The 26686-nt window shown below is 37.3% G+C and overlaps 2 protein-coding genes across 5 annotated transcripts; one reads left to right on the top strand and one right to left on the bottom strand.

The window, feature by feature from the left end:
* Nucleotides 1-13: 13 nt before the first annotated feature.
* On the bottom strand, nucleotides 14-8085 carry LOC121858438. The gene is made up of 7 exons (XM_042354883.1): nucleotides 6759-8085; nucleotides 6118-6249; nucleotides 4549-4644; nucleotides 4142-4281; nucleotides 2171-2314; nucleotides 1490-1592; nucleotides 14-349 (listed from the first exon to the last, which is right to left on the bottom strand). Exons 1-7 carry the CDS (start codon nucleotides 6820-6822, stop codon nucleotides 114-116), a joined length of 915 nt encoding a protein of 304 aa, XP_042210817.1. The 5' UTR covers nucleotides 6823-8085; the 3' UTR covers nucleotides 14-113.
* LOC121858405 (post-GPI attachment to proteins factor 3-like) lies at nucleotides 308-26591 on the top strand. 4 transcript variants are annotated; one of them, XM_042354863.1, is made up of 8 exons: nucleotides 308-393; nucleotides 11696-11828; nucleotides 13028-13179; nucleotides 14691-14843; nucleotides 15715-15839; nucleotides 19363-19499; nucleotides 20628-20832; nucleotides 23966-26591. In XM_042354863.1, exons 2-8 carry the CDS (start codon nucleotides 11705-11707, stop codon nucleotides 24033-24035), a joined length of 966 nt encoding a protein of 321 aa, XP_042210797.1. In that variant the 5' UTR covers nucleotides 308-393; nucleotides 11696-11704; the 3' UTR covers nucleotides 24036-26591. The 4 variants fall into 4 exon arrangements, with proteins under 4 accessions (XP_042210797.1, XP_042210789.1, XP_042210811.1 ...); XM_042354855.1 differs by lacking the exon at nucleotides 308-393 and adding an exon at nucleotides 9163-9225; XM_042354871.1 differs by lacking the exon at nucleotides 308-393 and adding an exon at nucleotides 9233-9410.
* The last annotated feature ends 95 nt before the right edge of the window (nucleotides 26592-26686 follow it).

Raw genomic sequence — 26686 nt, 5'->3', positions numbered from 1 at the left:
GTGAATTATATACTGTGATTGGATGTATACAAACACTGGTGACAGAGATCATGCTCCAATTTTCTTTTACCAGCAATGATAACACAGGGTGAAAAAACACTTGAATCATTTATCTACATACTCAACAGATTGTCGGTCGAAGCGCAAGAGTGAGAGGCAACAGCGGTTATGTCGGTGGTTCCCAGGAGAACGTGTTCCGTTGTCCTGTAGGAGAGTGTGGTAAGCTCGTGCATGTCCCCTGACAAAGGGTTGGCATTGGTCCTGCCGGGGTTGCTGCGTTCTGTGCCCTGCGGCCTGGGAGGAGGAGCGTTCTTGAAGCGGGAACGTCTCGCCTTGATGAAGCAGATGACTGGAAGGCGAGGATAGAAGTTAGTAACTAGGATAAGAGTGCAGGTAAGTGCTTGAGGTTATTATTATTATTGTTATTATTATTATTGTTATTATTATTATTATTAGTATTAGTAGTAGTAGTAGTAGTAGTAGTGATAAGTCACAGGAATTTTGTTTTTCGCCTGTGACTTTTTCCGAGCCAAAATATTGTGACTTTTTCTGTGACTTTCTCCTGTGACTTTGTTTCTGGTGACCTTTTACCCGAACACACAGCTGTCGTGTACAACCAGAAAAGATATATCCCTCTTAATTCTTAGATGTTGATGCCTTGTGTATTTACAAATCTAACATACGCCCTTAAAGACATTAGTTGATGAAACGCAGTAATGCTTTCTAACACCAACAGAAAGCGTAGTAATACATTATAACACCAACAGGAAGCGTAGTAATACATTATAACACCAACAGGAAGCGTAGTAATACATTATAACACCAACAGGAAGCGTAGTAATACATTATAACACCAACAGGAAGCGTAGTAATACATTATAACACCAACAGGAAGCGTAGTAATACATTATAACACCAACAGGAAGCGCAGTAATACATTATAACACCAACAGGAAGCGTAGTAATACATTATAACACCAACAGGAAGCGCAGTAATACATTATAACACCAACAGGAAGCGTAGTAATACATTATAACACCAACAGGAAGCGTAGTAATACATTATAACACCAACGGGAAGCGTAGTAATACATTATAACACCAACAGGAAGCGTAGGAAGCGTAGTAATACATTATAACACCAACAGGAAGCGTAGTAATACATTATAACACCAACAGGAAGCGTAGTAATACATTATAACACCAACAAGCGTAGTAATACATTATAACACCAACAGGAAGCGTAGTAATACATTATAACACCAACAGGAGGCGTAGTAATACATTATAACACCAACAGGAAGCGTAGTAATACATTATAACACCAACAGGAAGCGTAGTAATACATTATAACACCAACAGGAAGCGTAGTAATACATTATAACACCAACAGGAAGCGCAGTAATACATTATAACACCAACAGGAAGCGCAGTAATACATTATAACACCAACAGGAAGCGTAGTAATACATTATCGCGCAACACTCACTTATGACGACAAGACCTGACAGGAACGCTACAACAAAGACGATCCAAGTGACGGTTAGGATGATCCACTTGGTAGTATATCTCTCGTGCTTCCAGTGTATCACCTGTAGAATTGATGATGATGAACCGGTAAAGAAATGGACTATAGAAAGCGAGAATAAGATTGATTTAATTGTAGAGGTGAAATTGATGGGTAAATGGGTGTATAACTGAGATTTTGACTGGATTATGTTAGGTTAGGTTTATTTAAAGTTAGGTTAAGTTGTGTTTAGTTTAAATTAAGTTATGCTGAGTTTGGTTGATATACTACGATAAGTTTGATTAAGATATATTACGATAAGTTAGATTAAGGTACGCTATGCTAAGTTTGGTTAAGATATATCGTACTACGTTAAGTTAGATTAAGTTGTGCTACGCTAAGTTTGGTTGATATACTACGCTAAGTTAGATCAAGGTACGCTATGCTAAGTTTGGTTAAGGTGTACTACGTTAAGTTAGATTAAGTTGTGCTACGCTAAGTTTGGTTGATATACTACGCTAAGTTAGATCAAGGTACGCTATGCTAAGTTTGGTTAAGGTGTACTACGTTAAGTTAGATTGAGGTACGTTACACTTAGGTTAAGATAGGTTACACTCGGCTGAGTTATGTCACACTAGACTACATAAAGCAAGGTCAGGTTACCTCACAGAAGGAGTGGAGTGTGTGGAAGATCGAAGTGGAGAAGTGTTGGTGGACTTCATGAATGCTTCCGGCCGCCCTCATAGCCACCTGCCGATCCTCCTCAGCCAGTACGGATGTTAGGGACGAGCTCACCCATTCAACTATCTACAGACGGGGGGCGATGGTTGTAATTAGCGTATTAACCATGATGCTATTGAGGTTCTTGTTGCAGATTAGGTTAGATTAAGACAGATTAGGTTAGGTTATGCTAGGTTAGGTTAGGTTAGGTTAGGTTATGCTAGGTTAGGTTAGGTTTTACCTTATTTAACTAATGGCCCCCGAAATTAGAGGTGGCCATGCCGAGGGGAAAAGGTCAGTGACTTTGATAAGATCCATATGTCTACCAGCCTCTGTGTACGATAACTTGGCGAGCATAAGTTACTGTATGTCCCTTCATGTTGGTGCTGTATAACATCACGAAAAATGGTCCGGGTTCACGTTTTCCATCGCTTTCAAGATTTTGAATGTTGCTATGCGAGATCTTCCCTACTGTGCCTTGTCTGAAGAGTCCTAAGGCTCTCAGTCTACTTGGATAATGGAGATGACATAATTCAGATATCATCTTAGTCGCTCCACCTTTTAGCGGGATGTTAAGTCTTTCTGGAGTTACAGTAAGGTTTCCATGCTTGAGTTACAGTAAGGTTTCCATGCTTAAGTTACAGTAAGGTTTCCATGCTTGAGTTACAGTACGGTTTCCATGCCTATATACAGTAATCCAGACTGGGACGTACGATGGACTTGTAAGTTGGCTTTTCGTACTGCTGCTTCCACTCGTTGCGCTGCCTCCGGTGACTTCTCCCACAACACTTACAGTCCAGGAAAGAGTTATTAACATAACAAGTGTGATTAGGGTTGTTTAATCAAGTTAGATTATGGGATAGGTTAATGTAGGTTAGGTTAAGTCAGTTTAAGATAGTTTAAGTTAGGTTTGAAGTTAGTTTAGTTTAGGTTAGGTTACTTAGGTTTGGTTAGGGATTAAGATAGTTTAGGTTATGTTGTCAAGTCTGCTACGTTTGTCTGTGATTTACCTACATTCATGGTGTGTGCATATAGTGTCAGGAGGAGGAAACGTCGCCAGGACGATTCGTACTCGGATTGCTGACAAGCCAATTGGTAAGATACGGCAGGTAATTACAGCTGTAAAGACGAGTGGGCAATTTATAGTCTATATAGCTGGATGACTTTACCGGTGTTGGTGGCGATATCACCCCATGGCGGAAGGAGGCTGTCGGGGTCTGAAAGATATAGAAGAGTTGTTGTTTTGTCGACCGGAAAAGAAAGTTTTAAGATTGGCGATGCATTTATCATCGAAGGTACAAAGTGGAACTAATGCTTCAGTATGTGTTGTGAGAGTACACCAGCGCGTTCGGGTTTCATCGCTTGAGGTTGTCGCGCCAAGTGGAGCGATTATAGGCGTGAATATCATCACAGGTGCATCACAAGGAATGGTGGCTGTGTGCAGTGAGGCTGAAATTATTATGTTGAAGGAGAATCATCCCCTTGGTGAAGTTGTCCTAAGGCAAATAACTTGTACTTATGTGGTCAGTACAAGGTCAACGAACGCCAGTGAACCCTTCACTACGGGGACGCTACTTTTAATATTTTATTTGGTTAACGCCAGACGATTTTATTTGGCTAGCAGACGATTTTATTTGGCTAGCAGACAATTTTATTTGGCTATCAGACGATTTTATTCAGCACGGGGAAGGGGAGGGACCCGTACACAACTGGTTTATGTTATTGAGATGACGTAATAGTGACGTAACGGAGATTGATGACATTAGAAGCGCGGCAACCAACTCGTCCAATGGGATGCAGAGAATCATATAGCCTCAAGGATCAACTATGTCAACAACGGCTGTGTATTATAAGGAGTCCAGTAATGTCCTGAAAATACTGTAATAATAAGCCTAAATAAAACATGCAACCTACCTGGAAAGGCTCCTTGACCGCCACCACCAGGATCACGGGCGACTTGTTGGTCAGGTCATACGAGGTCACCACCTTCTTTAACAGCCTTTCTCCTGAAGATGTGTTGACCCGGGCGATCTTGTCTCCTTTGCCGGAGTCATCTGGTCAGAAGGTCAGTATAGTATCAATGTAATTTCGATGCCATTTAAGCCAACGATCTTTGTTGTCTTTTGAGTTAGTGAATCAGTTGGAAAGTCGTCACGTTACCAGTAAATGAATTAGGTTCACAATAAAAATATCTTAGAACTCAATTTCCTTATATCGCCTCTTGTGTGAGCCAATAACGATTTTCTCGACAGTTTAAAGGAGAAAATTTGGCATAAGAATATAAAAATATTTGGTTTCATATCATGCGTTCTTCAGCTTACCGGGGAAACTGGCGTTGGCTGCGAGAAAAACGATGACATGGGTGTCTGTACCTGCATCCTCCCTGCACTTCTTCAACTTTTTAGCCATCTCAGTATCTGAAACAAATATTTATTTATCTTAAGCCGTAACTGGAGATCAAATTAGAATGTTCTAAGTTCTTCAGTGTGTGATGTAGTCGCGTTACCGTAAGTCTTCCAATAACTTATCTCTTAGATGAAAACGTATTAATAAGGGCCAGTACAGGAATTATTTTATTCCGCAAATTCAGTAAAACTTGATATTTGAAACTTTAGTATACCTCGGAATTGTGACAATTTGAACCTGTCTGATCTGATCAGATAGTTGTATACAAAAATTCACAAACAATATATACACACACAACATATTCTGAGTTTTCAGTATTTAATTGTAAGGTAATGATCACCTCAGGGCGCCCACATGGTGCGTCAGGAGCAGCTTAGACAATATCAAGTGACACGAGAACCTGATGTGAAGTACTGATGACCCACTATGAACCTTCCCAGACGGTCAGAGGTTGTAAAGGGGGGCATTAGTCTACTGTCTGCCGCCACTGTCCCCATGTTGGATGTTATGATTGATGATATCAGCAGCGCACCCAAGGGGGGGGGGGTGTCCCTGGTTACCCGGACCACTCTAGCTAGAACTGTTTCCCGAGCGTCAGTGATCTATAGTTTACCATGTCGGTTCCTCACCCAGCTCAAATATTTCTGGTTACGCCCCTGGTTATAATAGTGATATCTTACTGCTGGTGGTCTGTGTCTTACTATAGTGACCAGGGATAGTGAAGGCTAAGGTTCCGCCGGGGAGTTCAGCGTACGTTATACATACTACTGTTGAACGTTGTAACCACTGACCGTGTTCAGTAACTGTGAAGACAAACATTTAATAATCATTATCATTTACTAAACTTAATCCAAGACTAGAAAATTGGCAAGTGATTACTACAAGGAAAACACGAGTGAAAAACAAAGAAACATTATGGTGTTAAATTATTGCATTCCTCTTACAGTTCCTCTTGGGTTCTCCTGTATTTGTGCTGTTTAAATATATCCTGTAAAATATTTCTCCATCTTAAATGTTTATTATTCATCATTTCATCGCCCGTCACCTCACTAGCGTACAGTACATGATATAATGCCTGGACATGATAGCCTTGTCTCTCCCTAAGAAGCTAAAGATGTATAGATTTCATACCCAAAGATAAAATACTTGGGAATCTTAGAAAATCGGATTACTTGGTCACCATTGCCCAAATCACAACCAAATGTAACTAAACTATTAAACCTGGGGGGGAGGGGAGGGGGTGGTTAATTTAGACTGGGGGACATTACAACTGAGTGTCAATCCTAATAGGTATGTTTAGGTTAGATTACGTTAGGTCAGGTTAGGTTAGGTTAGAGCCCATGAAAACCGAGAAATTACAGTGATCCGTCGACCATTCCACATACTGTACTCATTTCGGATACTTTACTCATTTCGGATACTTTACTCATTTCGGATAGTTTACTCATTCCGGATGCCGTACTCATTCCGGATACTGTACTCACATTCCATACGGGACAAGATGCGATCAGGGTCACAAAGGGTATCGCCTTGAATGTTGCGGGTCGGGTCCTGCGGAGAGCCACACACCTCTGGGTTGGACCAAGGTGCTGGTAGCGAGTCATTAACATTCACACCTATGGAACACAAAGAAGAGAAATTGATTGATTGATAAATAGATGGAAAGGTTGATTAACTGATTGATAGGTAGATTGATTGATTGATAGATAGATAGACACAATTTCAATACAGTATATATTATAAAGTAAAATCGTCACACTATTTTAGGATCACCTGAAGATTCGCTCCCCTGCCTTAGCTTATTTCACCTGAAGATTAAATAACGTAATGCTATAGCTAGGAGTTGGGATAGGTTAGGTTAGGTTAAGTTAAGGTGGTTAATCTTATGGTGAGACAAGCTGAGAAGCCTACTCTTCAGATGATCCGAAAATTCCCTCTCGTATTTCAGAAATCCCCAGTTCTGTTGTATACCTTGAAATTCAACACGTGCTCCCCGTCACTAATTGTCACGTGTTTCCCGTCACTTACAGGAAATTGTTACGTGTTTCCCCTTCCTCCCCCCACCCCACCACTCCCTTCCTTCAAGCAGGTGCGTGAGGGGTAGATATTATGACCGTGGACGTACCTGTTACAAGCGAGAGGAAGATGACTAAAGCCACAACAGGGCACAACAACGAGCGTAGGTACATCTTCCCCTGGATGTTAGACGTCACACCTGTTGAGTCCCCGTAGCTGGTGGTGTGTGTGTGGGGGGGGGGGGTCTTTCGTTCACACAATGTCGCCTCCAACTAGTCTTCTCTCAACAGTAGGATTCAATAAAGGATCTTAAAATCTCTTCTTCCTGAATTTTTGAGTTTAAGGATCTTTGTAGAGTATCCTATTGTACGAACTGCCCTCAGGAAATATCCCACTCGAAAAAACTAAATCCCAGTTGGCAGTTTTTCCACTGGACAAGAATCTAGTCGAACAATTTTCCACTGGATAAAATGTCAATAGTGCAAGTTATTTTATGATAGTCTCTATGAATATGTTAAGTTATATTGGGTTAAGTAATGTTAGATAATGTTATATTTTGTTAGGTTTGGTGAGGTTAAGTTAAGTCAGATGAGGTCAGTTTACCCTGGATGTCATATTGGCTAGTTTAGGTTAGATTTTGGAAGGTTTGATTTTGTTTAAGTTAAATTTGCCTGAATTACGTTAGATTGTTACATTAAGTTTACCAAAGTTAAGTTAGGTGACATTAAGTTTGTTTAGGTTACGTAAGATTAGGCCAAACTAGCTTTGGTTTGGCTTGCTTAAGTTGGATTAGATCAAGTTTATGATTGTACTTGCAATTTAGCACAACAACGGTATAGGCTCGACAAGAAGTAATATAATGTTGTATTTGATTAGAAGGGAAGGGCATATGTTAATGTGTGTAATATTTCTTCGCGTTAATAACAACTATCCCATGTTGACAGCTGGACGTACTTGAGTTAACCCCTTGTCCAAAATCTGGTCCGACTTGGTAATTTCTCTCCCTGTTATTTAACTTGTTATCGCAGTGTTCATTGTAACAAACATTTATTGCGATGTTTTATTGTGATTTAATATTGAATTCTTCAATATATGAGACGTAAATTAATTTGTTTTATATTGAAAGTTCCAACTACATTCAACTTGATATCGTAACTGTAGTCTATGTTATTTAGGTTATTATTACAGTGTTCTCCTTCGTGTTTCGTGTTTATCTGACCACTACATGTGCACCGCAAACACCACCTCCATCTTCACTTCTCACTTCCCCCGTTCCAGTTTTCACCGTCAGGCACGCACGCACACTGCACCAAATTATCAACAGAATACACCACGAATTATAAAGTTGTTGTGCGAAGGAGTCAGCGAGCAGAGCGAGCAAGTAGTGTGCACCCTGATGAACTAGACTTGAAGACTGGTGTTGGCAGGAGCTACGCATCTCGACCATCTGTCATTTTCCGGCGGGTATATTTGTTCACGTGGGTACATTAACCTAAAAGTCAGCATTCTTGCTTTGTTATTGCTAAAACAAAAATACAGATACATCTTCAAGCAGTAGAATCGTTAAATGACAGGGAATTTATATGATTTTTCTTATCTTATTATAAGGTTTAAAGGTGGTTTTCGTCAGTGCCCCCTAAGGACAGGATGCCATGGAGATAGTGGCGGGAAAGTCACACGTCCGGCACGATTCTGGAGAAAGATCTCATCAGGCTCTCGTGGACAATAGGTTGATTGTCACTGGTTACGGAGATCCAGTTTCGACTTACACACACACACACACACACACACACACACACACACACACACAGCACATGCACACGCACACAATTGTAATAAAAGGGGATTAGGAAGACATTATTTCAGCGGCATGAGAAATATAAAGACTTATCCTTGCATAATACTTTGAAAACACCTTTGTGTAAGTAGGCACTCTTCTAGTCAAGTAATTTTAATTAATAATGAATATTAAAATTTAATATTTCTTTTATAATTTCACAATTTACCTTTAATATCAACGGTTAGCTCAAAAGAATACCGGAGTACCTGGAGATAACCTGTGATGTCTGGTGGTGGTCACTGAATAAAAACCTTACTTCCTGTCCATGCTGGTACTGAACCCAGGACATATTGTTGAGAGATAAACTCGGTACCACTGTTAGAAAGATAGAAATTTTATGTAAAGATTTAAATTTTAAATAGATTTAAGTTACTGTTAAGCAGTTTATCATTGAAACATAAATAATTGGGATAATTAGGCTCTTCATAAATATTTGTACCATCTATTTCCATTAATAAAACAGTATATACAATGTTGATAAGGTACCACGAACAATGCTACTAAACGATATATTTATTTATCGTATGTGCCATCATATCTAGTGGACATGCTATATAAACCAATCAGACAATATTTATAATTATCTTATAAAATATTTTAAATCAAATTAGTTCTAGTTGTTAGTCTCATCCGATATAAAATGTTGGTGGTCATTATCAGGTAATATTCTAACATTATTAGTCTTGTCAAATGAAAACATAGGAGTGAGGTTCACCTGCCGCTGGTCACTTGTAAGGTAGAAAAATAAGATATACCAATAGTTTGACCTGTTCACCTGTTCGTCCTCTAATTATGCTTAACTTTTCTACTATATGTGTATTATAGTTATGCTTGTGATGAACATTTTGAAACTGTTGGACGTGTTAATGTGTTAGACACGGGGAAAGTCGGTGACAGTTAATGACAGATACGGCTTGACAGGTAAGGGTAACTGTTAGTTATCAGTGACAGGGACTGGTGATGGTGGCCAGTTCAAGACATCACTGTAATAAATCTGTAACTGGTAAAACGCAGTAATTTACGGTCTTTTTATATTAGTGCACCGGTCTATGTAACCTAACCTGATTAGGTTAGGTTGGTTTTGGTGATTTTCTATAGTTATTTACACATATTTCTAATACTCAAAGAAAGAACTGTGCCCTACTATAAATTGACCTAATTTACAACAGCTGTACGCCTTAACCAGCAACTTCACAATGTTCCTATTTATTTACCTTGTTTCTTTATTGGCCTCCTAAACTAGAGGTGGCTATGCCAGTGGCATTTGTAGGATCCCTCCAATGTTCTTAATAGTCTTGTCAAGATTATTTTGAAGCCCAGTACTGTTCTTGTTTCTACAGCTTGGGCTAGTGGACACCCATAATTGACACTCTGTGAGCACCAAGAAAGAAATGTTCCATAGACGTTGATGCTTCCAGTCCATAAACATGAAACGCTAGAAACTTTAAAACAATTTTGGGTTAATATTGATAACTGACCTGCTTACTATATTTTTATCAGTAAGCACTGATATGATAATCATTTTGTGTGCAAATGCTTTGTTTGGTAGATATTTAGGCGCCTCAGGTGCACACTACTTTGTCCTGTCGGTAATGCGGCAGGTGTTTAAGTTACGCTAAGTTTTATGTTAAGGTTAGGTTTCTTGCTTCAAGAATATCCAAAATTAGGTACTGTAGAGGAAATCAAACTTTCTTAAATATTGTTTTGGCAGTTTATTACCTTACCTAACCAGTCCTACCTAACCTAAATAAACCTACTTAACCTTAACTAAAACAAGATTCTGCCATCTAAGGATGGGTAGATTTGGTTGGTTTATATTATCTACGGCAAATCATATACTGTAATGGCATCAACAGGCGCTAGGGCATGAATATAGGTTCTATTTCTGGAAGAAAAAAAAATTACTAAAACAAAAATCAAAAGTGTGAATTCCTCCACCAGGTTTTGGATATTCTTGATGTAAGAAGCAAATTTTCTTCATAGAAAATTTTCATAAAGTTATTGGTTCTTAGGGAACAATGTCCTAGATTTTTACCCTTTATAAACGATCTTAATGGAAATAAGTTTTTTTTTATGGGTTTCTTGGGATTTCTTTTTTTTTTTACTTTGTCAGCTTACCATCCTGTAAACAGCACTGAACCATTGTTTGTTAAGTGATACCACCCTCCAAGCTTTGTCAGTAATTTGTTATACTAAAAAAAACTACCTGCACTGTCTTTATCCATGCTGAATCAATGTGAATTATTACTGAATGAATATCTGTATCTACCTGTTTGTTGGAACACCAAGACCCATGATTATGTACAGTAGTCCTATATGGCACCCAACTCTGGACAGTATGGAGACTTTTTTCATAATTGGAGATACGTATAAGAATGGATGTAACTGATTGACTTAAGCCATAGATAGTTTTTGATGACTTCACAACCTTTGGGTATTTATGCTCACAGGCCCCTTCTACTACTACTTTGTTGTCACTCGTAATCGAGTATGACGATCATCCAGCTATGATACATTGGTGCAAGTTATTAAGGATGTCACTTAGGTTGGTGAGTTCAGAGGTGACTAAAGAGGCCGATATGGGGCTGGCAGGGTCGTTCACAGATGTTGCACATGTGGGGGACTACACCAAGTGCGATGGGGGGTGGCGGCATTGTCTTTCTGGTGTTAGCACTTGTCTGTCTTGTTATGCAGTCACACTATAGTGGTGGTGGACATATCAAAATTAGATAATCATTGAAATGTAAAAAAATTACAGGTAGGTAGTACCATAATATTTTGCAGCCGCTATGTATTTAAATTTCAGAGTACAGTGCAGTATGATTTTTTGTTCAGAAGTTTTCAAGGATGACATGTAATAGTTCTATGGATTATTGTTATAACTTGGACGATGTGTGTAGACTGAGATATGATAACAAAATTAGTCTCATCAGTGATAGAGGTCCAATAAAACTGATAGGGCGAGTGTTTCTTATCCAGATATTGGGAACTGTTTTTAAGTGTAAATATTTCGGGGAGTGTAGAAACTTTGAGAAACATGATGATGTCTGTACTGTACCATACATCAGAGGGTGATAGAACAACAAGTGGGAAATAACATCTACAGATAATTAATGCAAACTTTGTATTTTATTGGTAAGTTGGGAGTAATGGAATAGCTACAATACATGTTTGAGTGATTCTAATGTGTATTTATGTTTTATCAGATTAACAAGATGTGGTTATTGTGGTCGTTGGGAACATTGTTGATTGTTGGTGTTGCTCAAGCTTCAAAGGGGGACAACTCAAATGAGTACACTGGCTGCTACCATGTTTGCCATTTCAACAATTGTACCTCCAGTAAGTCTGAGCAATTAATTGTTTCATATACTGTACAAGTGTTATGTTGATACATTTTGTGTTTTTTAATAAATTGTTTGAACATTGTGTGTCTAAGGATTAAAAGGAAATATAGTTGATTACATTTTTTTTTATCTTATTGATTTGTAAAATAGCTTATATTTTTCAATCTAATCTATTTTAATATCTTGTTAACTTCAACTGTGCTTCCCTCCTATCCTTAACTCTCTCATGGTCTTTCGACTCAGATTGTGTCACTAAGTGCTTCCGTGATGGTCCAACCCCTCCCGCCCAGCCATATCTTATAATGAGAGTACACTTCCAGTAAGCAGAAATTCTGGAACAGTGGACTGGCCCTATCAACCACCTAAGTTCCTCCCATTAGCCTCATTGATTGTCAGACGCATCTCTATGGGTGCAATTTGGGTCTGAATTGTTCTACCCTATATTAAGAAAATGAAAAACCATTCCTGTTTCTTATGCAACTTGCATCGAAAGACTGCGAGGGAGTGAAATTTCTGACCATGGCCAGAGGTAGCAGAGGGTTAAGGCCATTCTTGTAATTCCTGGGGCACTCTCAGTCAACCTAACTGTAAATGGGCCCCTAACTACCATTTACAAGTTGGGGAACTGAAAGTGGTCAAGTGCAGTGCCAACCATACTGCCTCAATGTGTACCAAAAGTTCATTACAGGTACACATTGTGCCCTATCTACACTGTTCCTAATGGGCAGTCATACCTATGGGATGGTTTAGAACACTCTGTTCTTTACTTCTTTCACTTTATAAAGACTAAAGATATATGTGGAAATGGTTTTGGTTCAAATATGGAACTGGAAATGAAAAACTGGGTAGTCAAACTTTTCGTTAAAATATTTGTAACTTATTTGATAAATCTGACACACTTAGAATGTCACATTTACATGTCAAGATACTGAGTCACTCATTAATTTTTAATACAGTAATGTTTGGGATAGTTTTATAAGTTTCCTCTTATTCTGTAGATGTCAAGAACTTTAAGGGGTTTCAAAAGTTAGTCAGGTGATGTATCTGTTAACTTTTTGACGGTTAACAGCAACTACTTCTCTAACCTGGTGTGTACTTTAAGCACCAGTTATGTAATCTGTCTTAGCTGACAGGAGAGCTTATTTATTTCACTCACTTTGTACATCTTAGACTGAAATAAGACTCCTTCTCCAGGATTAGGTATTGCTGCTTATGAGTCCTCTCAAAGCCTAAGTGAGAAGATCCTGCAGTGGACTTGTGATGATGAATGCCAGTATTACTGTATGTGGCGCACAACACAGATATTCTTGGACAGGGGAATGGACATACCACAGTTCTTTGGCAAGGTGAACCATGTTACTGAAATGTTTTAAGACCCAATGAATATACTACAGATTCTGTATTATTACTGATATTGTACCTCCAGCTGTTTTGAAAACTAATGTACACATTGGAACTCGCTAATCCGGGAAGCTTAGGACCGGACCTGTTCCGGATTATCGAAAATTCCGAACCATTGAAGCCGAGGTTAAAAAAATGCAAAATAATGCATAAAATGTACTATTACTGTCTAATTTCTTCAGCATAGACATCTTTTCTAAAATAGTTAATGTCACTTGTTTACATTTTGCCGCATGACAACCACTGCCAATGCTTGCTGGTCTCTTAGGAGGCATATTTAGGGGTAAATTATAAGTATTTAAAGGTAAAATAGTGACAACAGCCACTAGAAGTGAGCTATGACACCATCCCGAACCATCGAAGCTGCCGGACTATCGGGTCCCTGATTAGCGGGGTCCAACCTGTACTTATACTTGCCATTGTTGAACATAGAATTGAAAATTGGATGCACATAATAAGATATTTATACTCTACAGTATAGTGTATCTAAATCTCTTCACTACATATTGTATTGGTAACTGGAGTGTTTAGTTCTTCCCACTTTGTAAGTTGGATGCACTGATAGTCCCTCTATTCACACTAAAGGAAGATAACCCACCATATTACATTACATACTTCTTATGACAGAATTTTCCCTTTATTCTATTAATTTGTATTGGGGGGGAATTCCCTGCTATTAGTTGTTTTAGTGTTCATCTCTATATTTTTAGGATGTGACTGATGAATACAGTTTTTCCATGAAAAATTAATTTACCGGTACCTGTACAGGTATTGACCTTAAATGTCAGTTTATTATGTCTTGTGGGAAGATTTCTTCATAGGGAAGTACAGTATCTCTCATTATGTTTTGGAAATCAATGGATTTTTTTTTTTTTTTTAATGAAACTTTGGTCTGTGAACAGTAATTTCAGGAACACTATCCTTATGTAAATTGAAGAAGGTCTGCACTGGATGTACAGTTTATACATTTGACTGAGTAATGCCATTTGAGTTGCTTATAAACTAATATATAATTACCCTTTGCTTTTTGTTGTATCAACTAGGGAAATGACGTTTTTCTTATCTCTATTGGTATGGTAAGTGAAGTTTCTACGGACCAGCACAAGCTTAGTACTGTAGTTCTCTTCAAGATGTTCTCAATTGTTGGCAGTCTTTGGCTTATCTCAGAGATTAAAAAAAGATGCAGTACACCAAGTGAGGGAGCACTACACTCATTAAAAGCCTTATAAGAGATAGACCATCTAAGTATGTGTTGGATATTTGTTTTAGTCCTATTAGTGTACAGCATTACCAAGATTCACCTTTGTAGAGTGATCCAAACTATTCAGTTCTTTGCTAACATAAACACCCAGATCTTTCAAATTAATGTTATATTTTTAAGTAATATTGCATAATGTTAATAAAACATAAAATGCAGAATCATTATGTGCATTGAGAATGTTGTAATAATTTACAGTGGCCATTTGCACGGATTTGGGGCATGCAGGAGCCGGCAGCTGTTCTCTTCTCTGTTCTCAACTTGATGGCCCATCTCATTAATCTTAGACGATTCCGTCAATCTGTCCCTCCAAATGCTCCAATGTATAAGATATGGCACTTGCATGCTGGGGTAAGTACACTGCACATAATTATGAATACCCAAAATAGGCTCTGATGAACTATTAGTGCCTCTCCACTATCACTCATAAGTAACTTCTGCAGTTTTTTCACCATATTCATTACAGTATTTCAATGTCACTGTCACTTCCTTATTCTATCTTTTATGTCTTTTCTTTATCTCATAAATTCTCATTTCATATAATTTATTTTCTTAATCCTGTTCCTTTCTTTTGAGTACAGTACTGTGTACAGTATTTTTAATTTTCTGTACAGTGGCCATGCTTCATGTATATTATATCCTTTATACAAATTTTATCTCAAATTTTCCAATCACTTCATCGTTCACGACTGACCAACATACTTTAAATGGACTGGTATTCTCTACACTCATTCTTTTTTTTAATTGTAACCATTAACCAGTACTGTAACTTTATTTCATATTTCTTAATTTTAGTGTCACTCACGCCAGTCTCTACAATATATACCATTCCATTCCATTTTATTACTTTAGATAAAATAAAATTCTTAAATTAATTATCTTCTAGCAAAAAGTGTGTGTATTTTCCACACCCCAGTCTATTGACCAAGATGAAAATTTCTTTGCTTATATTACTCACAAAATCATTACCCCTACACACAACACCCAAGAAATTTTATCTAAAAAATGGTCTAAAATTTTCTCAAATTGAACTTTACTATAGATGTTGAGTTACAGTGACCACCTCTGTGTTGAAAAACTGATACTGTACTATATTTATGAAGAGAATATCTCAGCATCTCCATATAAGAAGCTGTTACTTTCTATAATAAAGCAAAACTGTCCTTACTTGTTTTCACTTTGTATATCTACATTAATTCTGGTCTATTCCTCCCCCTTGCAGATCTGTATTAATGCTTGGGTGTGGTCTGTGGTGTTCCATGCCCGAGACACTCCCTGGACTGAACGATTGGACTACTTCTTTGCCTTCTCCATGGTTCTCTTTTCACTCTTTGGCCTTGTTATCAGGTAAAGAGACCTTAACCCTTGAATACTATACGTATAAGGGGGTACATCAGGTAGTGTAGAGGGGCTGCTGGAGGAGAGTAAACACACTACCTTCGATTACAAAAATATAATCTTTTAGGAGTTTACAGTATAATGGGACTGTCACTGAAAGGCATGTAACACAATGTACATTATGCATGTTATGTTTTAGTTTGAATCATGTTTATAAAAATACAGATTTTGTCTGTGAAGCAGTAGATAGGGTATATAAATACTATTGCATAATAGTTCTTAAATAAGGGATATAATGGGTACAGTACTATTTTAAAGGAAAGTATGAAGCAAAAATATAAACTTACATTGTCTTATACAGCTCATCATACCAATGTTTAATCCCTCCCTGGTCAGCTGAAATATTATTACTTATTGCTAGAGACTTATAATGAAATATATCATTCTCTACTATAAAACTATTTTGTGAGTGCAGGGGTCTTCATTTTATGTCAAAGAAGTGTTGCAGAGAAACATGACTTACAATGAAGCATTTTATAATGAGGTATTTTTCCCCATAACAATTAGTGTATACAGTAATGCCCTTTGAAAGCTCAGGATGTGTTCTTGAAGAGAGAGCTTTCAGCAAATCAGTTTACAAAGGGGTCGTTATAACATACTGAATAGTATGTGATATGGAAATACGTAACAATGTTATTTATTATCTTTGAAAGATATATGTTGGCTTAATTTTCCTACTTGTACACCTAAATACAGTAATTGAATAATGAATAAACCAGGGCATATGAAGATATTGATATTGAAACAGTTTATTTAGCCAGAAGAACACAAATACTGTACAGAGTCAATTTAAAAATCATAATATTAACATGGCTGAGCTAGTTGAGAACCTGAGCTCTCTTGTAGGCACCTGACATATACGCTGCACTATTATTTGATAAGTGCTGAAGACATATCCTGTGGTAAGGGCCAACCCTCTTGAGCAGTGACAACAGCAGTGCTTGAGAGATGGTGAGTGCTGGCAACATTATTAAGGGGCAGTGGGAATTATCTTCTGTTCCTACTCTGTAAAAACAGAGACCGGGACTATAATACACTGCAGTAACACCTCTGGGGTTGAGAGTGGGATTTTTGTGGGGAAAGTGATTATTTTACAATAATGTTGTACTAACCCAGAGCTAAATGATCCTAAATAATATGGGAATTATGGTGAAATTGCATACTGTTGTTATGAAGGGATTTCAGGCTGATAAGCACAGATAAAAGTTGTCCAGTCCTGCCTACACTCCCACCACCCTCCACCTCCTCTCCCTGGCTATGCAACCAGGCATAGTTTTTTTTCTCTCTATTTCTTTACAAGCAAGCCCTCCATTGTATAAGAACTTTAATTTTTTGGTGTTGGAGGTACAGTATACAGTAGTCATGGTGTTTCACTAAAGCCCCTGCTACTCTCAGATACACTCCATCTCCCACACTTTCCTAATTTTTCTTTTATATCCTTGTATTACCGGTACTGTACAGTGTACAGTACAATATTTCCTTTATTCACAAGGTACACTAGCACATTGAGATGGATATTCTGCAAATTTTATGGTTACTTACATGTAACAATGGCATAAGTGTGCAGTTGTGTTAGAAGTGACTGATGTATTTTGGTGTGGTACAAATGTAACACTTGTAGGGCACTTCTATTACTTTCTATGGATATTTTTACATTATATTACCCGGTAGATGTTTTTAATACTACTGTGCATTATTTATGCATCATATTCAGACACGCACAGACTTAGTATAAAACAGTGGACAATGCAGATGATGTAATGTGAAACAAATGACATCATAAAATTTCTTCATACAGTATATTTTTTAGCAACATATAATGTGAAATGACGTACTGTACTGTACTCTATATTGGTACAACATATATCAAGAACCCCTTGTATAATACACGCAGGAGCAATACCTATTGAACATTCTAATTTTAACATTTGGAACACTTGTGCAATTAACCCTTTCACTAGCTAGTGATGCAGGTTTTATCACTAAGATCCTGACAGCTACCAGGCCCCCTTTGGCTCACTCACCTTGAGCACAACCCTTGCATCACACACAACTCAATGGCCACATATGTTTATAATGAAAATTTTGCTGTGTTGATCTTGCAACTCTCTTATAATACACTTGTGTACATATGTAATGTACAAAAGTTTATCTATTTCTCTGCATGAAACAAGCAATGATTCCACAGCACAGCAAAGGTTTGTGTACAGCAGGCCAAGGTAACTGGCAACTAACACTCTGAAACACACTTTTCCAGAAATTACTGCCCAGCTGTGACACTTCATTCCAAAGCAGTAATGAGCACTCCAAAGCCTTTAAATCACTTGTAATAACAATGTAGATATTCAAGTGTTTCATTGAATACTGTACTGTACTCATCAGTAAGACACATGTAGAAAATAGAATCTATTATGGATATGAAGGTGGCAGATTACTCCATGACCTGCCAAACAGACTAGGGAATTGATCTAAAGATCGACAAATTATACGTGTACCTCAGGTGGGACGTGCAACCGCCTGTGTCTGTCCGATTGCAGTTAAGTCTCCATAGCAACAGTGCTGTGTGCCAGATACGTAGTTTAAATGCAGAAACATTCACCAGTTCCCGGAATAATTCTGTAGATGTGTAATTTATTCTGGGGATAAGAGAATTCGCCTCAATACTTGGAAGTCTCTCAAACCCGGAAACGCTCTGCACCAATTGTTCCCGGTAATGGGGATATTACTGTACAGTATTTCATCTTTAGATAACTCTGTTTTATATGAAACTAAAACTTGTGTAAGAATGCATTGCTTAATTGTAGATACTGTACCATAATTTGAAAATGACAGTTCACTTAACATCAAGTAAATGAGATGGGAGCAAATGAAATAATTGTGTTCAATTTACCAGTCTAAGAAAATTAGGGTACTCTGTATTTGTTTACCCTGTACTGTACTGTACTAAGTTTCCTGAGAATCCTCAGTCTATTCATACATATATCATTGTGCAAGAAGCTGCTGACTGCTTCACTTCATTAATTTAAGAGTCATAAAATATTAGCCAGGATTTTGAATGGTTCTGTATGGTGTTCATCACATTAAGATGTAGAGGTTATAAGGTTTTGAGGGAGATAATGTACAGTATACACACCTAAGTGCTGTGATTGTAAATGAAGACAAGTCTCAGACACTGTTTATCAGTAGATGGATGGATGATTAACATTTAATTTCACTGAATGATGGATGACCAGCAGTATTTGACTCAATTACTTGGTTGTTGGATAGTATGTTCATTCCCTCTTCTCTCACCCTCTACCCTTGTCTTTACAGTTACATCCCTTTATTTAAGGTCTCTGTGCTCCTTGATCCAACTCTCAAAAGAGTAAGAGGGTAGTAAAAATAATAGATGGACTGTTAGAAACATTTTGTCATCTTGGTTAGTGATACTACACACTTGGTCACTAATACCCTGACATTCCTCCATCAACAGGTTGTTGGGTCCTCAGCTCAAGGTTTATAAAGAGGCAGCAGCAGTAGTCGGTGTCCTGTTCTTTGGTTATCATGTGTGGTATCTGACAAAGGGACGATTTGATTATGGATACAATATGACGGTGAATGTTGTTGTAGGTAAGTTAAAAGTTCTATAATTCAAAGCACTTTACCTATTATTATGTCCATTTTGCACTCTCAGATGTTAACCAACTTTGTCCTGCACAACATAATAGTCATAATGCTAAAACTGTATTACTTTTCTGGAGTCACATATGATAATTTTAAATTTTCTGCTTAGGCATTTCCCATGATGAAATTTTTTTCACTTACTATTTTTGTATGTGAAGATTAAACTTTTGAATGATGAAACAAATTGGTCTGCTTTAGGAAAACTCACTCCAAATTTTTATAACATATGTACAGTTTATATTGTTTGTTCTAGGTTTAAAGAAAAAATACAGTGGCAGAAATAATGATTGGCAGAACAAGTTCAGCTAGTTTAACAATTTTATGTTTTATGGTTGATGCTCCTCGTTATCTCCCTAACTGGATATATTGTCATTCTTTCACATTTTCATGACTAAATAGCTCATCTTTATAAACAATTTATTAAAGGTAAACTACTGGGAGTTATGGTTGTTTTTACTTTTTAATAGCTTAGTTCAGTGGAATAATTATCGAAGCTTAATCAGTACAGAACCAGGTGAAGATGTGACACACAGACACATACAGTACTCATCATTCAGAACACTGTGTCAGTATTTTTTATCTTTCATTCTTCACAGTTTCCATATTATGGTCTTACTCTAGTAAAGATATTTGGAAGTTCATCCGTTGACCAATGAATATCTGATCCCCATAAAATTCTGGGTTTGGGCCCCCCTTTATTTTTTATAAATATTTTTCCTAGCAATACAGTGTCCATTGAGTATAGACCATTACATGTTTAACAGTGAAGGTCACATTTTCTCAAGATAGTTTGAGAGTTAATTTTTAATTTCTAGCGTTGATTTTTTGTGTATTTAAGGTGAGGGTATAAGGAAGTATTGTACAATATGCTTGGATATTTCTACTTGTTGTCATATTCCTATTAGATTATCCTGTTGTCTGCTACACTTGTTTTGCATTACTTTCAGCTATTATTTCAACCATTTTTTGAGTTTACTGTATCCATTGAGCCACCACATGAATAACGTAACCATTTTTTTCTATCAGATAATAATGTATCAGTTTTAGTAACATAAACATTGATGATAATTCCAGGTGTCTTAAATGGCTCTGGGTGGCTTGCCTGGGCTGTGCCACGGCTGAAATCAAGACCATACATTCAGTGGTGTGTGTTCACAGTGGTGGGTGCCATGGCATCAATGTTACTGGAGCTTGGAGATTTCCCGCCCCTCTTCTGGGCAGTTGATGCTCATGCCCTATGGCACTTGGCTACGTCACCACTCCCCTTCATGTGGTACAGGTAAGATTAGAGTTTACATATGACAGTAATGTTGGTGTTCACTACGTGTGCTTGTGGTGCTCTTACTGGTGATTTGATAGTTATTGTAGAAGTGATAGTACTGTACTATTGTATGTTGAATATGTATATAATATATATTATCCACATGTAAACCATCAGTGGGCTAATGTCAAAGGCTTTTTGATTTGTTGTTTAGAAGACAATGTTTATGAGGAAATGTAAAAATATCGGGGCCTGAGTTTTATATGCTGGAGATGAAAGTATTATTCTGAAGAGCTACTGATTGTCAGAGATGAGGAAGAAGCTTAGAAAGAAGGTAGAGAATGAGAATGGGGTGTGTGTGTTTCATTAAAAAATTTAGATATTTTTTATTGGTGATGGTAAGAGGAAATACCTGGAGGGGATTGTATGCTTAAAGTGGTATATTGTACTGAAGGAGGAGGTTATGGTGGTATGGTACAGCTTTTTTGCACACTGGAGGAAATGTACTGGAGTGAGGGCAGGGTGCCATAAGACTGAATAAATACCACATTTACTTTAGAAAAAAATGGGTATAGATTTATTTTTATTTATTTATTTTTAAGAATATCAGGTGTATTGATCATGGCAAGGAGATACAAGGTAGGGTGATATTTTTAAGAGTTGGGGAAAAGATGGGTGATAAAGCAAAGAGACAAAGAATGTGGTTCAGAGGAGGGATATTTACTGTGTCAACAATGGTTAACAAAACATCCAAAAAAAGAAGAGAACCATTGACTGTGTTAATGATTTTGGTGGAGTTCAAGAAAATATGTAACAGAGTATAGAATAATTACTGGAGTTGTAATATATGTTTGAAGTTTAATAAGCTAATTAAATTTTCACACTATCTTGAAGAGGGAATTGTCAGGCCTGGCCCTTGAGTATGGTGAATTGGCAAGACTGCCTCGGGCCCCACGCTTTGGAGCTTTGTGGGTTGTGGTCAGAATCTCCAAACACCTAGTAATGATCCCCTTAGGGCCAGTCCTTGGGATAAGTCTCTGCATTTGCTCACATCCTTGAGACTATGTTTTCATTTTGGAGAGAGAGAGACAGAGAAGGGGGGATTTTCATTTGAGCCTACAAACACTACAGTACAGGAAAGATTGAAAAAATCGGTTGTCTCTTTGCTAAGTTAATAAGGTAAAAGAATACAGGTTTTGATCATATAGGTATTACTATTTGTATGATTATTTCACAATCATGAGAATCCAGAGCTGTTTTAGTTATCCACAAAATTTACACAAGATTCCTGCTATTTCAGACTTCTGGAAAATCCTGATAAATTTAGGAGCAGCAGGAGTAGTTCATAGACTCTCCATTCATATGTCTGGGTACTCTAAGATTTGCAACTTCCAGTGGCATTTTTAGGTGGTTTTATGTGATCAGTTCTTTGTCTTGTTATTTAGGATTTAATCATCATGTTAGCCATACAGTTCAGTACCATAATGTGCTTCTTAGTCTGTTGAACACACTAAACAATTGTTTTATAAACTTTCCTAGAACTCAGAACATCATTTAAAAAATCTTTCTTCTCATCAGCCACATCATCATCATCATCAACATCATCATCATCATCATCATCATCATCATCATCATCATCATCATCATCATACCCCTCCTCTTGCTCTTATTCGTGATCCAAATCTTCTTCAAAATTTAATCATCATTCAAGTAAGTCTTTGTGTGGGTTGTAACTCCATCACACTACTGCTGTACCTCATCCTAATACAGTATTATACATCTTCTAATTGTTAAACTTTTAAAGATGTGTACCATCATCATTTCAATGTGGCTTTGAAAATGTACCTGCACACTGTAGAGACAAAGAATATACAGTAGTATACTGTACAGTGAAATATGATAGCATAAATCAAATGTACTACAGTATATTTTTGATTCTTTTCATTATATTGTACAGTATAGTCTGGATTTACGTGGTTTTTGTTTACGCGTTTGGTCATTTACGCGGTGCCTTGCCGCGCCATTTTTTACTCATGCGGTCCATTCTTGACCATTCGCGGGAAGCGGTGCGGTGAGGGGTGCGCATTAGGTCGCTCTTACGTTATCGCTGACATCATATGACGTATCGGACTGTGATTGGGCCACACATCCTTACCACCCACGCATTCCCTCCGCTGCTAGCTGTGATTGGTCTAATGTAACATGACGTGCCCTGCCACCAGAAGTCGCTGACCTAGCCGGGCCAGTCTCATTGTTCTCAGTCCGCGTATACAGTTCTCTCTTGTGCCCGCTATTCCCCTCACAATGGCTTCCGCTTGACCCCCACCACCCCCGAGAAACCTTGAACTACCTGGATCAAGCCATGATTATGTGAAGGAAATCATCGAGTTGGGGGAGAAAATTAAGCTCATCCTTGACAACATCCCAGACAAGCATCGGTATGAAGTGTCTAATAACCATCTGTCGAAAGTTATGGAGCCGTATATCCAGATCTATCTCGACAACATCAATGCTAGTCGTCAACGTAGTATTAAGGACTTCTTCGCCCGAAACCCACCACAACCACAGCCAGCCCAAGTCAGTGATAGTGACAGTGAGGATATGGATTTTGAGGGGTTTGTCTGGGAGGCCCTGCAAACCTCTGCGAGTAGTGAAAGTGATTCTCCGGAGGGCAACTAATCTGCCCTCTGCCTCGGAACCAGCCGCCATCAACGTGTGCCGACCCATCTCTTCTACTAACGTAAGTGTTAAACACCTTTAGATTTGTAGTTTTTTATTTAGATATTATGTGTGTAGCAATACCATCATAAAATTATGATGTTATTTTTACTACAAGGTACGTATTGTGTCAGAAAAAGTGGAGTTTGGTAGTCGGCCCAGTCTCTATTTCAATTACCGGTAATCCTATATGTTCTGTTATTTCGTTTACTCGTTTCTCGTTTTACGCGGACCTCCACGGGTTCAGTTGACCGCGTAAATGCAGACTATACTGTATGTGTTTTATGTTGTACTGGAAATGCTTTATACTGTATAATTATTAAGTCTGAAATCCAGAAAAGTTATAATTCTGGAGAGGGTTTGGTCTTGAACAATCTGTATTTGTGAGATTGTATTTTATAATCAATAACTCACATCTATATATTTTTTCCAGGTTTTTGGAGAGTGATTGCCTATACTTACTTCAAAGAAAATCTGGACCTGAATACAAGAAACAAATATAAGAAGACAGTATAATGGCTTTGGTAATACAGTACTGTATATGACATGTGTTTCCAGTAAATATTAATTTGAAGTATAATTTCATACTTTTACTAAGGTTTATAAACCATAAATGTTTGTTTCCAGTACTTACCTTGTTATCTGTTACCTCTGCCAAAAGCAGAATCTATTTCAAGTATATATGACATGATATTTTGACATATAGTACAGTAAATATATATGGTATGAACTTACAGTATTTTGAACATATATTTATATTTATGGTAATAATCTTTATTATTAATAGGTGAGTGTTATGAACATTCTGTATTGTTAACATGTTGTGTTTAGAGTGGATATACCTATATGTAAACGTGGATTATGAACATGTTGTTAGCTTCCTCTTTTCAATGTTTATACATATGTTACTGGAGAAACAACAGTAATAGAAGATTAGGATTTTAATCCTGTGCTTTTCCTTAAAATTTGCAAGATCACTGAATGTGGCTAATATGTAGCATAGGTCTACTTGTAATTAGTTGCTGATGGTTGTTATAGTTATAAAGGCAAACTTACATGATTATGATATAATTGTTTTTTGTGTTTCTTAGGGAAAAGACAAGAGTAAAACTCAGAGGTAATGGAACTGTGAGCTATGAAGAATATTATGTGTCCTGTGCCTCACTCACTAGACTGATAAAGTGGCTTTCTGTTTTGGATGCTGCAATTGTTAGAAATTTGAGTTATGCTTGCCAACCAGTACCTGGGGCCATGATACCATTACAAAGTAATGTCTAAATCTCTCCATTCACTGTGTACATGTGTAGTGTGAGGAATATCAGCATTGTGCAGCTGACTAGAAGTACTGTACTTCAAAAGAACATTCATGATAACACAGAAAATCTGTGGCAAAGCAGCGATATCTTCACCACTGGCAGTGGGACAATGATTCTAAACTTAAGAAAAGGAGAGCATCTACATTTTTATGTGAATGGTAAAAAAAAAGTATGTTTCATTACTTTTTTCTGCAATTTGAAGCTGGACAAATTGCTATGATATATTCTACCAGTATTTCATAATACAGTATTTTGATATGCATGCTCCCTGTATCAGTAAAGGTATTCATATACAATATACAGGAATACAACTTGAATTACAGCTCATTTTTTCTACATTTTGGCAGTTTTCTACAAAATTTTTTTATTGGTACCAGACAATTTGATCCACATAATATATAAAGGTGTATACCAATTCCTGTGATCGGCTTTACCAACTGATCTGAAAATACTATAGTGGACTAACACTGCTTACAAAGCACAGGAACCACATCGAATCCATGGGTAACGATAATTTTTAGGGGGACTTTACTTGACCAAGAATTTTTCAATGGGATATTTAGGAATGTCAAGTGTTTGTCAAACTAAAAAATGACATTGACAATCTTTAGTCAACTGTTGTCTTGGCTTACTAACTTAGGCATTTCAGGGATGTTATCTCTGAGTGGGAGGAGGTAAATTTAATTACAGTACAGTACAGTACTGTACTGCAAAACTTTGTAAAGAATACTTTAACAGAGAATATAAAAAGGTTGTGTAGTGGTAGAGGATAACTTCTGGTAAGGTTTGCCAGGAGGCCTCCTCAGCTCCACAGTCAAAGGGTCAGTATCACATTATGGTTAGAAGTGTGCTACCTGAGTTGGTTTTGTTCATTATGAATTGAGCTAAAGATTACCTGAGTCAGTTTTCCTCTGAATAAGGAGAATGAGTTTTATTTGAGTATGAAATGAAGTTGTCTTTGTTCAGTCTTTGATGGTTAATGTTTTTGTATTGGCTCTTCTTAAGTTATTTCCATCTTTGCAAGCCATTTCCCACATACTGTAGGGTGGCAAGGGTGACACAGACTCACCTTCCATAGTGTCATTTGTACTTTTTAGCTGCATCACTAGATGTGTTCTTCTGAATAAAAATCCGTTTGCAGCACTTTCATATCTGCAACCATGTCTGACCAAAAAGGATGTTTAATAATTGTGAAATAAGTTTCATTATTTGCTGGAGCTTTTTGCTGCTTGAAATCAGTAATTTATGTATATAATATTGTGTTACCACCTGGAGTTCTAGCTTGGTAACTCTTTCATGAATAGGAAAAGTATAGGCAGTAGAAGTTTTCAAGATATGCAGCTTAAATGTTAGGATTAAAGTTCAGACTCTTCACAATACAGTAATTTATGTTCACTGTATACTTATTGGTATTTTGGTATTTTCATGCATAGACAATCAGCCCTGGATCCAGACTTGTGGATACTGATGAACATGTATCCGTCAAATTTTTTTATGTGTTGTTGAACACCAGCTGGCACACCTCACTTTAAAGGGGAAAACAGGGTATATAGTATATATTAATTGATTAGTAGTTATACTGTATCAGTAAGTTTGATCATAAACACAATTGCTGCACCAATATGATGTGATATATTTCTTGATAAAAAAAAATTATTAGATCCTGGCAATGTAGGGATTCTGGTTTCATTGGTTTTTATGTGTTTCATTTTGCTACTCTGGGAAATATAGTTTATGTATGTATGTACAATTTTTACAGTTGTATGTACAGCATAATATATATATATATATATATATATATATATATATATATATATATATATATATATATATATATA

This window comes from Homarus americanus, unplaced genomic scaffold (assembly GCF_018991925.1).
Source record: "Homarus americanus isolate GMGI-L3 unplaced genomic scaffold, GMGI_Hamer_2.0 scaffold12870, whole genome shotgun sequence".
NCBI classification, from domain to species: Eukaryota; Metazoa; Arthropoda; class Malacostraca; order Decapoda; family Nephropidae; genus Homarus; species Homarus americanus.
The sequence above is the reverse complement of the archived record's forward strand: the minus strand, read 5'-3'. Positions and strand labels throughout refer to the sequence as shown.

What these genes read in the sequence shown, in the direction of transcription:
- LOC121858405 (XM_042354863.1), top strand. Translation starts at nt 11,705, where the DNA reads ATGTGGTTATTGTGGTCGTTGGGAACATTGTTGATTGTTGGTGTTGCT. An exon ending in TACCACAGTTCTTTGGCAAG is followed by an intron (nt 13,180 to 14,690) that starts GTGAACCATGTT and finishes AATAATTTACAG; the next exon opens with TGGCCATTTGCACGGATTTG. An exon ending in TATGGCACTTGCATGCTGGG is followed by an intron (nt 14,844 to 15,714) that starts GTAAGTACACTG and finishes TCCCCCTTGCAG; the next exon opens with ATCTGTATTAATGCTTGGGT.
- LOC121858438 (XM_042354883.1), bottom strand. Translation starts at nt 6,822, where the DNA reads ATGTACCTACGCTCGTTGTTGTGCCCTGTTGTGGCTTTAGTCATCTTC. An exon ending in CATCTTGTCCCGTATGGAAT is followed by an intron (nt 4,645 to 6,117) that starts GTGAGTACAGTA and finishes TATTTGTTTCAG; the next exon opens with ATACTGAGATGGCTAAAAAG. An exon ending in CACTCCACTCCTTCTGTGAG is followed by an intron (nt 1,593 to 2,170) that starts GTAACCTGACCT and finishes TCAATTCTACAG; the next exon opens with GTGATACACTGGAAGCACGA.